Here is a 14,089-nt window from a genome sequence, read left to right as displayed (position 1 = left end):
GGTACACACAATGTCTGATGTACCTGTTAAATTTTTTCCCATTATTTAGGTAAAATGGCTCCAGTCAAGGTTGAAGCCAAGGCTACCATGGAGGTTGACAAACCTCTTGAGACGGTCCCCAAGCAAGAAGCTGCCGTTGTTGAGGAACAAGTCGTGCCAATAGAGAAGAAACCAACCGAAGCTGCACCTGAAGTCATGCCTCAGTTCCAAGTGGAACCCACTCAGAGAGAAATCACTGAAGTGTATGAAGCACCTAAGTTTGTTGAAGACATGGTGGACTTGGAAATTATAAAGGGTCATCCTGCCAGGTTTGATGTCCAGGTGAGCGGCATCCCCATGCCTACACTGCACTGGTATCGCAATGGCAAGGAGATCAAGCCAGACGATAAGCATGTGAAATTTGAATTTGCAGAGGATGAAGGAATTGGTTCCCTGATAATTGATGAAGTCAAAGCTGATGATGATGCTGAATATGCCTGCAAGGCATCGAACAAGGCAGGATCAGCAGTGTCTAAAGCTGATCTGTTCCTCCAGGCAGCCCACAAGAAGCGACCAGAGAAGCACCCACCGAAATTCATCATCGACATGAAGACACTCACAGCAGTAGAAGGCGATAGCATCAACTTCTTCTGCAAAGTAGTGGGCAGACCCATGCCAGAAATTAGGTGGTTCAAGAATGGTGTGGAGCTGAAACTCGGACCTCGCATTTCTATCGATTACGACGAACAGGGAATGTGCACACTCCTCATCCGCAACACCACCATGGATGACGTCGCTAACTACACCTGCAAGGCCATCAACGAGATCGGCGAAGCAACAACAACGGCAGAACTGATCTTGGAAGGTAAATCCCTGATTCTCTTCTTACTTGTTCTCCTGCATGCACTACCATACTGCTTTGTGGCTTTGCCCATCGAAGACTAAACTAATAAAGTTTCTCGTTGCACCTCACCTTTCCTTGTGGACTGTAACCTTTCACCTTTAACATGCATGGTTTCACTTCCTGTTGGTGGTTTTGTGTGGAATAGTCTTACCTTGTGAGACACAACCTGACCTTAAATGCCTTTCATCATACTAGATTCCCTCGATTAGCGAATCCTCATTCCTGAAATATAACTAATAGCTCTCACCATTCCTATATGTAGTAATAGCTTATTCTATGCTACATTTCCCAGACATGTAATCTACAATTCACTCTAGGTATAGATTATACAAACAAATTCAATATCCCACTCTCAAAGAAATGTGTTGATTTTGTACATTTGCTTGGATTTATTTTAATCAATGAGGGACAAGTTTGAAAATTGCTTCCTTCTGAAATGTATGCTTATATCCAGAAGAGTATTTAAAAAGTCCCTTTTTTAATTGTATTGACATAAAATACAAAAATTGGTTATCAAGTGATGAATTAATATTCCATATTCAAAATATGATGCAAGGCATTTCAGCTAAAGGATGATCTCCTATTTAAGCACATTTTAACAAATGTTTTACCTCTTCGCTTCTTGTATCAAATCTCTTAATGCTATATTATTGTGAATGTAACCAAGGGTTATCCAGAGCAAACCATAAGGTTTATAAGCAATGTATAAAACAAATTTGCTTTTGGATGCATTTCATTGTGCAGCTGACATTTCATAAGCTACTTAAGACTGCTGGTTTTCTCCATCTTTTTTGGTTTGGGTTTTGTTCGGTTCTTTGTTCTGAAACTGAAAAAAATGCACAATGATTCGTTAGCTGACTTATGGATTCGCAGCAGAGATACTTGTATGCATTTGCTTCCTTTTATACTGAAAACTGCTTAAAACTTTGCTCATCAAAATTGGCATACAATGCTCAATTTCACAATCAAATATGCTTTCTCATTTATGTTTTTAAATGTTTTTTTTTCAATTCATAAAATTTGGTGATGTTTGTATCTGCGCAAGCTTTACTGTACTTATATTATATTTTAAATTTCTTTGAATAACCTTGTGTTTAATTGGTCATTCTTTACAATAAACTGGATTGCACTTTCTTTTCTGTATGAGCATACTTTTTAGGATACTGATTTTTCTTATGATCTGTCAATTTTTTCAACTTATTCAGTAGTTGGCATATTTACTATTAAGAATTTCGGGGCAATGTCTGTAATATAGAGAAGTCAATTTTGACAATGCTTTTATGGAAAAATAAGTGGAAAATTTTCCAAAACTTAAAAAAAAAATTTATATGGCAGACAAGAGAAAATTTTCCAAAACTTTAAAAAAAAAATTTATATGGCAGACAAGAGGTTACATATATGTTTTTGTATGCTCTTGATGGACATCTAACAGGATATTTATATATAAATTTTAAACTATGTCTCACAAATTATTATTTTTTAATTCTGTATAAGGCAAGTGTTGCAGATTTTTTTTAAGCTTGAGCATACTAACAAGTTTTCATATTAAAAAAAAACTTGGTTATATGTACCATTTATGTGTTGCGATTGCCACAAAAATGACACCTTAAAGGTTTTAAAAAAACTTTCAACATATCAAATTTACCAATTAATACCACATAAAGCATTTCATTCCTTAGAAATATAATTTATCTCACGTTTAGAGTTCATTTGAATTATGAAATGTGATGGAAACTACAAGAGAGATGTTAATGAAGGGAAAGCACAATTTTCCGTTTCAAACTAATTATTAATTTGGTTGATTGGTAGGGCCTTTACCCTTTCCTGTTTTGTGATTGAAATATATGATTTTTTGAAGTTTTTTTTGGTCCGATACTTTTGATTTCATGAGGGTTTGGAATAAAGACAACTTTATATTTCTTACCTTTGCATGAGCCAGGGATTTATAAACTATCTAATTTATTTCTTGTGGTGAAGTTTGGTAATTTAACAAACCCATGTATGCACCTATCTAAATGATAATCTGGTGAATAGTATTATAATTTTCTTACTTTCTGCTGGTTTTGGTGTCAGGTTACATATTCAACAATGTGACTAACACTGGATTAAGGTTGACCAGGATTTTGATATCTCATAGCTCAAACTGGATTTATAACACATCACATTTATAAATGCACCTAATACTTTGTTTCTAGGCACTGTGGTGTTGTTGACCCAGCTGACATTTAATGTTCTTTAATGCACTAAATAAGAGCTGCTACAACAGCACAACACAAGCAATATCCAACCTGTACTTGAAAGCATTTTTTGTTAAAGAAAAACAAGTACATTACAGCAGCTCGTATTTTTAGAATTCACTTAAACGTATAACCCTTTTATATACTTGATTTTGCTTCTTTTTATCAAAGTAAATGCATACATATTAATCCGATTTCAAATACCAAGTAAGAAGAGAAGAATTCTTTAATGTTCTCTTTGAGTTTTTATGTGATATTCTGAAAAAAGCATGGAAGAAAATAAAAATATAGGTCAAATGAAGCTGCAGCTCCAATCTCCACACAACTATTTCAAAGCACAGCTCTAATTCTATACGTGGTGGGAAAAAAATGAAATGAAAATGCTGTTAGTGGAGCTTATAGTTGACTGTTTGATTTCTTTTTGCTGTGCAATATATTTTCTGAATTACGTAGTGTGAAATGATTTCATGTGCTGTGAAAGTAGCAAAAGATTCCTCCTTTTGACCTCTGACCTTTGTTAGCACTTCTCAACAACTTAGATGTATTAGACATTTGCCTGATGTTTTGACTGATCTTTCGATTGTATGTTGCACTTGATAGTTGTATTGATGTTTTGTTTTTTACCCCTTCCCCTATTTTTTTTCAATCTGTTTGCCCCCATCCTGATCCTTAACACAGGCACGTTGCATCATCACATAGTGGAACATAAGAACAGCGTGTATCGCATCTACCTTTAAAGAAAGAGCACTATGGAATGCCTCTTTTCCAAATTAAAGCAATATCTAACCATGAAAATTAAAGCATTGTTGAAGCAAACCAAAGCCTTCGTGTGCATAGGAAGTAAATCATAATTCATCCATTGTTACAACTGACTTCTGATAACTACCTGAAAGAGAAACTCACTTTTGTGCAAAAAATGAAAGTTTAAATTTTATTATTGTACATTTCATTGTAAATGTAATCTCCATCTGATGTATTCTGTTAACTTTTTTCCTAATGCACGCAAAAGTTTTTGTTTGTTTTTTCTGTTCAGGAATTCATTTTCCTACCATAATAAAAATTGTATGATCATTCTAGGGTTATGGAAATATCTGTCACAGTTGTACCTCATTTATTGTAATACAATTTTTTTTAAATGATGCTTTTTCCTTTTGCATGCTTGGAATTTACTGTAGGCCAATTTGAACTTATAGTCTTGGAATTGCTTGAAATTGTTACTTCTACAACTTTTACTGGCCTTATACCACAACTCTAAATTTCACAAATGATATTTTCAAAGAAATCCTACTGTCCTACACAATTATTTGTTTTAGATTCCTTTTTTTAATAACATAATTAAACATGCATGATTATTGTCAGTTGCCCTAGGTTTCAGCTGTCTAGTTTGCTCATCAATAGTCAAATCATTCTTAATTTGTAATGTTTATATCATTTCTTTGAATGTTATTTCAGTATGATCTATTTAGGTCTATTCTATGAACCAGATATGCATGAATAACTTTTAATTGATTGCCTATCCTTTCATCTTCATGTCAGTTGATGATCATTGATTTAAAGGAAACTTTCCATTGCGAATCTTTGTGAAGATTGTGAAGGATTGATTTATAATGGGGTTTAATTTAGTTCATCTTTCTGATATTTTCTAAGGTTGCATAACAATTTCCATGGTAAACAATTCTATATTGTGAATAGATGCTTGATAGTATTAGTACTTTCATTTCTTAATGCCTAGCTTTATCAAATACAAAGACCTTGATTTCCAAACATAGAATTATCTTATATTTATACATACAATTATTAAAATTCTAAAGCTTTACTGTATTTGAAAGTGATTGCGTATCATTGACATTTTTAGTTCATGTACCATTTGGAAAATTATGTTGTATGTTATTAATGAAATGTAGATTTAAAAGGAGAAGCTATTTGAAAATATGCACATATTTGCAAAAGGTGATGTACATTAATAAACAGATCCTACCAGTTTTTTCTTATCTTAAACTCATTTTATTTACTTTTTACATGTACATGTCTTAGTTTCTTTTTATATGGATGCTTGAAATTGCCAAATTTCTTTTGACAAATTGTTTTGTATTCTCGAAAGCACATTCCTGGTAAGAAATTATTTTATGTTAGCATGTTTGATAACCATGTAAACCTTTCATATCTGTCAGAAGCAAACTCAAGCATGTTATTTTATAATATTTAGAACAATTATTTGTCATAGTATTGAAATAGACAAAGTTAATGTAATACATCTCTTTCATAGTTAAGACAGCTCATGAAACATTTTCTATATACTCTTTTTTTTACTAAATGTGAGAAAGATTCACATTTTCAATTTCTATACTGATATGAAATTATAGAATGTACTGCTTTATATAGCAAATGAAATATATAATCTAGAAAAATTATATTCTGTAGAACTGGATTTAAGATGATTTATTAAGGAATCACAATATATTGGTTTATTTGTAAGTTTGTATATAAAAAAGTTCTGTAAAGTTGTACATTAAAGTGGTGAGATAGGTGAATAAATAATTGTCAGGGAAAAACAGATACCTTTAATAATATCCTGGCTGTTTTTATTTGTCGTCTCCTATAATTGTTACAAATCATATTGTTTTTGTTACAGTAATCATGACTAATAATATATTTTAGATGTTATCTTGATTGTTTTTTATGGCAAGGGTCCCTTTCATTCATTCATCATTCTTAACACCTTGGAAGTATTCATGGAATATACTAACTCATTGCAAAGAATTGTTTGGGATTTTCACTCTATTAATGGATATATGTATGTATTCTTTATTTGGTTGGTTGGATGTTGTTTTGTGTCTGTTTTTGCCAAGTTGTGAGAAAGGATAGAACTCTGCATGGTACATTTTTTAACAATCAACTTTCGCTAATATGTTTGTAAATTGGAGATGTGTATGTGATGTATGTGCCAAATGTTCTGATGAGTTATGCTAAATTGTATGCTTGCCCATGCTTCATTACTAACAATGTTTTATCATGTTTAACTCCTGTAATATCATGTCCTTTAGTCATTTTGCATTAATACCATTTTATTATTTCATGACAGTGATTTTTGTTTGACTTAACATATATTGATAATTTGAAATATACAAATTTGAATACAGAATTGATTGAAGTTATTCATGTATAATTATTGTTTTACTCCATTCAGTATCTTGTACTTGACCATGACACCTTTTAAAGAAAGATGGCATGTAATTCAGTCTGGATAATCATATTGATTAAACATCCAAGTTGTGCATTTATTGACAAATATAGTTTTTCATGTTCAAAATAAGCCCATCATGTTATGTCGCAGAGCTGACATGAGATGTGTTTGACAAATTACCTGAAAGATTATATGCAATCAAATAGCTGAAGCATTTCCAATTTTCATCTGAAAAAGCTAGGACTCTCCTATCTTAACTTGCTTCTCCATTATATTTCCACGAAAGCTCTGTTGTACAAAAACATGGTAAAAATCACTCGAACTTTTGTAATTGGCTCTATAAAATTGTTGAATTTATTTAAATTGCTTTCTCCTTAAATAATTGCTGTGTCCAAAAATAAAAAATGCCCTTGCATAGTTAAAAATAGAAAAAAAAGGTTGTTGGCTAAATGTTCTTAGGTCTCATGTCAAAATTTTGTGTCAGGTTTTTTTAAAGGAATCCCTCTATAAAAAGGCTCTGCATCTTTGCATAGCGGCTTTCCTGTATTCCTCATTGTTTTGTCTATGAAGAAGTGTGAGGATTGGTAATGAAAAGCCGCTTGCCAGATTTCTGGAAAAAAGACATGGCTCTCTCTCTATTGACAAGGTGTCTGATGCTTCAACCTTCATCCTCAGATCATGGCTAGTAGTTGAAATCTGTACTTTAAGTTTAGCAACCCTTTTCTTTAATTAGTTATGTCCTGAAGCTGAAAATGCCTTTTGCAAAAGTTCATAGGGGAAAAAAAGCTGACTAATAGTGCTTACGCACAACCCAACAGCATACTTGCTTCATTCCCAAAGTCCTATCAAGCATTGGAAATCATTACTTCTAAAAGGCCTCATGTAATCAGCTGCACATTCATAATCCATTGTATTTCTCCCTCATCCTTTTTTATCCTCTCCCCACACGCCCAAACACAATTCCCTCCCGATCAACTCGAATCAACAGTCCCCGCCCGAATTATGGAGGGGCCCAAGAGTGTGTCTGTCAAGCGTGGTGAATCAATCACTGTTGATATCCGTATCGAGGGGTTCCCTCAGCCATCTGTCACCTGGTACAAAAACTCAGTCGTCGTGGAAACCACTGAAAGAATCACCACTGAAACAACCCGAGAAACGACCCAGCTGGTCATCTCTAAAGCCCAGATGGAGGACGCTGGTGACTATGTGGTTGTCGTTGAGAACGAGCTTGCTCGAGATGAACTCCAAGTCAGCATTACAGTTATAGGTACATGACTTGACCCCCCCCAAAAAAAAAAAATAGAAGCTTGATTGTTTTGCATTCATATCCCTTAAGAATCAAGATCTGACATTTATGAAGAGTTTGGTTCATTCCTTTTCTCAAAACTTTCCTCCAGCTTGTTTTTTATGCTAAAGAGTGGTCATTCAACAAAGCTAAACCTGAATTGCTTTCACTGCAATGAATTCAGCACAAGGTTCCAAAATTAATTGCTTTTAATGCCAAATTACAATTTCTTTTTCAATTTGCTTCTGTCATGAACTTTGCACCATATTTACTTTCCTTTTCCATAAAACTCAGCAGGTAAGAGAAACTCTTTTTCGATCTATGTTAGTCATGATGCAACAATGTACTTGTTATTTTTCTTTAAACAGATTCTGTATTTCTCTCTTTAAAAACAAAACAAAAATTAAAAGAATACATACTGTACAAATGAATTTATATTTGCCATCATTCGCCATTACTTGCAACATTGGGGGTTATTAGAATCTCAAATAATTAAATTATATGTTATTCTATGTAGTTATTCAAGTGTAGGGGTCTTTAATACGCTATGGTTAATGTTAACATTTTCTCCTTAGTGGGAGTTTAGACTATTAATCACATGAGTATTGTTGTCAAATATGCATTGATTTCCTCTTTCATATGGAATTATATTTATTGATTTGAAATTAGGTAGGACACTTGTTTTAATTCATATGCTGTGTATGGTTCAAATTGATGAGAAGAAATGAGGTGGGTGTAACGATTCCCAGTATTAACAGTTTTATGACCAGTATATGAACCAGCAGCATTTCTTGGAAAATATCCTGGCAAGTGCTGATATCACATCCATTCAACATCAGATGCCAGGACAAGGTACTAAAACTGCTCCATTTCCAAATTCTGATGGCGATCCAAGCTCTGAAACCATGCCCCTTCCACCTCCTAAAGCTTGGTGCTTCCGTTATCATTCATTTATTAAATTATCTTAATTTTCAAACTGTTGCTTCTTTGCAACCACCTTGCAGTTTCACTTTGGCAGCATGCTTCCTTGCACCCTAGGTATATCAATAATATAAATTTTATGTTCTGAACTTTTGACATTATCACTTTCTTTCATCCCCTCCCCTCACCCTCCTTGACAGACATCCCAGACAAACCTCGGAAGCTGGAACCAACCCAGGTAACTCCCACCTCCACCACCATCACCTGGCAGACACCTATCATGGAGGACAAAGGCCAGGAGGTGTCCTCCTACATCGTTGAGATGCTGGACAGTGCCACCAAGTCATGGCAGAGGATAGCCGAGACCCTCAAGGCACCCGTCTTTACCATCGCTGATCTGACTCCTGGGGAGGAGTATGCCTTCCGGGTCAGTGCCTCCAACCAGTTTGGTGTCGGTGAACCCACTGAGAAGGTGGTGGTTCATCTACCAACAGAAAAGGGTGAGTGTGTTTCAAAGAATTTTGTGAGTGGTATGATAATATTTTTTTTGGGGGGTCTCCTCTCTTGTCAATCATGTTGAATGTTTGGCAAAGCCCAAGATGTTCTATTTTTTGCTAGATCCTTAAGGTAGTACTGTAGCTCACATGCAGGTATTGCTGATATTCAACTTTTCAGCTTTGTAGACTAGACACAGACTTTACAGTTGTGTCATAGTTAGTAAGTCACTGTCAATGACAAAATGTATTCTTATCCCTGATTATGTATCCATTAATGACTAACATATTGCAGGATCTTACCCAAACTGCAAATTTGATTTAACCATGGAAATTGTAAATATCTATGAATAAAATATTCCATTAAATCTGAAACTATAATAGATGAATGATAGTTATTTGTAAGATGATTCAAGATTCCTGACTTCCATTGTACATTTTAATATTCTACCCCTTTCTTTGTCCTGTCTTGGATCTCTCTGCTTTAACACTCCCTTTCATCTATTTCTTTTTACCACTCATTTTCTTTGTCTCCCTCCTACCCCCTTACTCTTTTCCTCTCTTTCTCAACCTCCCCTCTTACAGAGGTTGAAGCTGTACCCCAGGAGGTTGCAGAGGACCAGGTTACCCCAGAAACCAAGGCAATGAAACCAGAAGGTATGGCATCCCTGGCACACATACTGGAATGGGACATCGTAGCTTTCATCGTTATATTCATTGCTATGTGTTACGTGGTCTTGTTCTTGTAGTCCATCCACCTTTTTGTTATGTGGAATGCTTAACCCTGTTTCCAATAGGCTTTATATGGGGATTACCAGGGGACTGTTTCATGAAGCACCCTGAGAGTGATATCACTGACAAATTTTCTCTTAGCCGATCAAATTCATGAGCTTACATCAATTATCAGTGAAATCATTACAGATTGCTTCATGAAATGCTCTTCAGCCTTCTGCACTAAATTGGTTGATTCTTGTAACGGATTAAAACCCGATATTGTGTCACTTGGTTTGGAACTAGAAGGCTTGTTTCACTGTTTGGGCATACAATGCTATCCTTCTAGCTCTAAACAGCTGACTTTGCAATGGATGGGTGCTGTTTGCATGTACTTGTTTTAATGTCAAAAGTGGTTATTTTTGTCAATCTTGTGGATCAAGGCAGATAAAGACTTAATGAATTGAAGAGCCTTGATGTGTGCTACTCCATTGTCAAGGAGGGCATGTAAGTGCAATAGATTTTAGCGGGACCAGTCAAAAGAGATGAATTTTAACATTTTTATTTCTTAGAAAGGAGAAATGTTTTTGTATGTTCTTGCAAGTTAGTGTGCCCTTTTTCTCTTGAAGTAGTATCCTAAGAAGTACCAGTACCTGTATTCAGATAATTAAAAAAAAAATTATTTACAGCATTTAAAATTCTCTTTCAGTCTTGATGAAATATGGGTCAAGTAAAAATTAAGTATTTAGTCTGTAAAAGACTCTCAAAGCATTACTTACAGATTCAGTATTAACACCCAATACCTTTTGTACTTGGATTTATTTCTTTTTTTATGCATCTGAAATGATGGACTATAGATTCATAATAATCTGTATCAAAAGTGCTGCATTTTTATACATCAGTTTTGTATTCAACTTTCCTGAAAATATTGCACATTGATTTGTATCTCAAGAAATGCATGTACCTTTACATTAATTCATATTCCTTTGGTGCCGAGAGTAGGATATTTAAAAATACTTTTCTTAATTTATGAGGCAAATTGAATAATTTGTAACATTTTTTTTTTAAGAAAATATTTTTTTTCTAAATTTGAATTAGAAATTATACGTAGTATATATTTTATTGTATATGATGCACGAATGAGTTAGCATGCTTTCGTCTACTTGTGCATGGATTTTCTCATATCAATTGATTGGTTTTTTTTTCATATCTATTTTATGTTTTTGAGAAATTATATTTTTCAAATTTCTGCTTGTTTGCATGTGAAAGAATCAAGTTCTCAATAGATGAATGATATCAGTCAATGCACCTCATCCCTGTTGAGGAATAAAAATAGTTGTGCATTTAACAATTCTCTTTCAATTGACATAATGAACTTCATCAAGGAGTCATATAAGGAAGTTTTACTTGCATGTATTTTATGCGTTTAATGAGTTTAATGTTACTGGTTGTGTTTTTCCACTTTAATGGATAAAACGTGTGATGTTTTTCATTTCCTTCTCAAAACAAGTAATATTCAGACCAAATCATCCTATGCATTTTTGAAAGAAATTATGTGAGGGGTATTTACACAGTGAATATTGTATTGTGATATCTTGCAGTTGTTAGTGTTTAGTGGCTTTTATGGCATGTACTTAGCTTGTAAATTGTGCATTTCCAGAAATTATTATTATCATTCAGGACATAATCCAAGGATTTATTGCACTTTTTAATGGATTATAAGATGTCTTTTTGTAACCAATATACTTTGTATATTTAGAAAGAATATGTGTGAAATATTAATGATGTACATCTCAATTTAATTTTTCAATATATCCAGTTTAGTGTTTGTTTGCATAAATGTAGAAGTTTTGCATTTGTGGTATATTTCTTGGCGAAACAATACTTTGTTAATCTGAATGTTAAAAGTTTGTTTTACACTGCATGTATCCTCGTTTTGTTATGATCGTCTGTGCATTTTAGTTCTCAGTATTTGTTTTTAAATAGATTTATTGTTGGGCAAGTTGATTTAGAAGTCAAGTAGTCATTAGTACACAATCACTTTCATGTTAACATGACAACTTTCCATTCTTTTACTCATCCAAGTAATTTACATTCCAAAGTCTATGTATTGTTCTTTCCAAAACTGTTGTCTTGTTTTTATATTATTAGGGGAGAATCATCATGGAAAGAGTAACTAGTTATTCATTTTACATTTTCACCACATTGCTGTTCTGACTTATTTTTATTTTATTTCAAAATTAGTTACTGTTTTTTTATGTTACGTTATGTTCTACATGTAAAATGAAGTCTAGACTATATAAAGCCTAACCAAAAGAAAATAAAAGGATATGTTGAATTTTGTTTTTCAACTCAAAATTCATAACCACAGCTTATATGAAGATTTTACCCCAAAACATTAAATAATGATTTTAAAATGATATGCAACTCCAAATCTTCTTTTTTATTTTAGGGTGATTGTAAATATAATCTGAACTACTTATCTAAAATTAGAATGCTATAGTACTATCAGTTGTATAACAGTCTATATTTTCTAAGAGGTAAATGAAATCGATATTAATTACGATTGACAATAGGTCATGCAATACTTGCCTTATAGCTAGACTGCACATATTACTTCCTGCATTCATATACAATAGAATATATATCTTTTTGTTAGATAGGTATGTTGCAAACAATAGACTAAATATAATTCAATTTGATATTTAATTTGAAAATTTTATTGTAAATAGGTGCTTCAAATATTGTAATTAATAAGATTGGGAAAGGTTTACTAAACCAAAATATTTGTTGGTGTATTGGGAAGAGAAAAATGGATTATGTATTGCATATAAAGCTTGGTCTTTAATTTTGGCTTAATTTTCACATGCAAATATTTCTTTCTAAAATTTCAAAATATTGTATTCATATAAAGTCACAACCAGGTATGTTTCTACTGGATTTTATAATGCATACTGTATCAAAAAACAGTCTACCAAGACCACTGTTTGTATAAATTTTGTATTCTTTCATATCCTTTTATACAAATAACAAAAACACTGTTTACTTCAATTTTCATTGTAATTTGCCTGCTTTCTGTTGTTTGTGTGTATCTATGTAGTCATTATAATGCCTAGTTTTCCCTTTATGTAAAGTCTATCACATATTTCTGATCTTCATTCCTGCACCACCCTGGTATTTCCCCTGATCTGCATCCTCTTGTAAAATGAAATAAAAAGCAAAATTCTCCCCAAAATAAGATTATTTGCTCTTAAAATTGCAAAAAAAGGGTATTTGGTGAGCAGTTCTGTTATATCAAGTTTACTTCGTTTTCGTCTTTGGTAAATCCCCAAAAGATCTAAAAAGCACCCATGCCAACCCTCTACTTACACGCATATACTTCCCCTTTTTGTAAAACAGTAGAAATAGACTATGAAAAGCTACCGGTAGTCTATTCTGTTTTATGGTGCATCTGAATAGAAAGCTCCATCCATGTTGATTTTAATTTATTCTTATAGATATAGATAGTAAAAAGAGCATTTTTCTTCTCATGCATGACCGTAATTAGAAAATAAGTTAATGAGTTTAGTCTGGGGAATAGCGCATGGTGAATGTTCATTTGATGTTTTCTGTGTATGATTGTTATGCATGCAACAATGTGATTGTGTGTGTTTGTCTGATCATGTAGCATATGTACCTGTTTGTCATTGACAGTTCACAGTACCGTGTCAACTCTTTCTTAAAGATGGCGGGACCTGAAAAGGAAATATCAACTCAAACTTGACTTTTGATGTCATGTACTCAATGAGTACTTTCTGTCTGTCCTTTGGAGAAAGGGGAATTTTACCTGATAGTAACTTGGTGGACAGTAGCTAAAAGAACAGTGCCAATCCATGCAAATAGTCCCTCTTCCCATGAGGGAACATGAGCACAATCTGTGTTCATGTTTTTCATGACATTATTAAAACAGGGCATCCATTCTATGGAGATCCCAAGAAGGGTACTCTACCCCGTATTCTGTACTATGGTTTAAATTAAATCCTGGTTTTAAGTTGTGGTTTAACTATGGATGGCCAATTGGGGCACAAATCCACTTTATTAACTCATTTGACTCTCAAATTGTTCATAATTGCCTGAGAATGATAACTGAAGTATTCTCCTCATTAGGAAACAAAATAGTAAATATAAGAAATATGACATATAAAATTTTTTTTTTTTAAATTTTGGCTTCCCATAATTATAGCACAGAGTTAGACCGTGGTCTTAGTTAAATCTGTCTTTAGAATACCGCCCTCTGTGTCTCAGGGTATAGTATACAGATAGCGAAGAGGCATGAGTGCGATGGTTCAAGATTTGGCAAAAGGTGAAAGAAAGAGGCTTTATTCAACGATGCGT

At 33.5% G+C, this 14,089-nt stretch overlaps 1 protein-coding gene across 1 annotated transcript in view; it reads left to right on the top strand.

Moving 5' to 3' along the window:
• LOC129258918 (titin-like) overlaps positions 1–14,089 on the top strand; it is a 292,780-nt gene that overhangs the window by 105,376 nt on the left and 173,315 nt on the right. Inside the window, exons 60-63 of the mRNA XM_064097713.1 lie at positions 50–844; positions 7,293–7,571; positions 8,711–9,010; positions 9,590–9,661. Coding sequence (XP_063953783.1) covers positions 50–844; positions 7,293–7,571; positions 8,711–9,010; positions 9,590–9,661 — 1,446 coding nt within the window. The remainder of the gene's footprint in view (positions 1–49; positions 845–7,292; positions 7,572–8,710; positions 9,011–9,589; positions 9,662–14,089) is intronic.

Source organism: Lytechinus pictus, chromosome 1 (genome assembly GCF_037042905.1).
Source record: "Lytechinus pictus isolate F3 Inbred chromosome 1, Lp3.0, whole genome shotgun sequence".
NCBI lineage: Eukaryota > Metazoa > Echinodermata > Echinoidea > Temnopleuroida > Toxopneustidae > Lytechinus > Lytechinus pictus.
The sequence above is the reverse complement of the archived record's forward strand: the minus strand, read 5'-3'. Positions and strand labels throughout refer to the sequence as shown.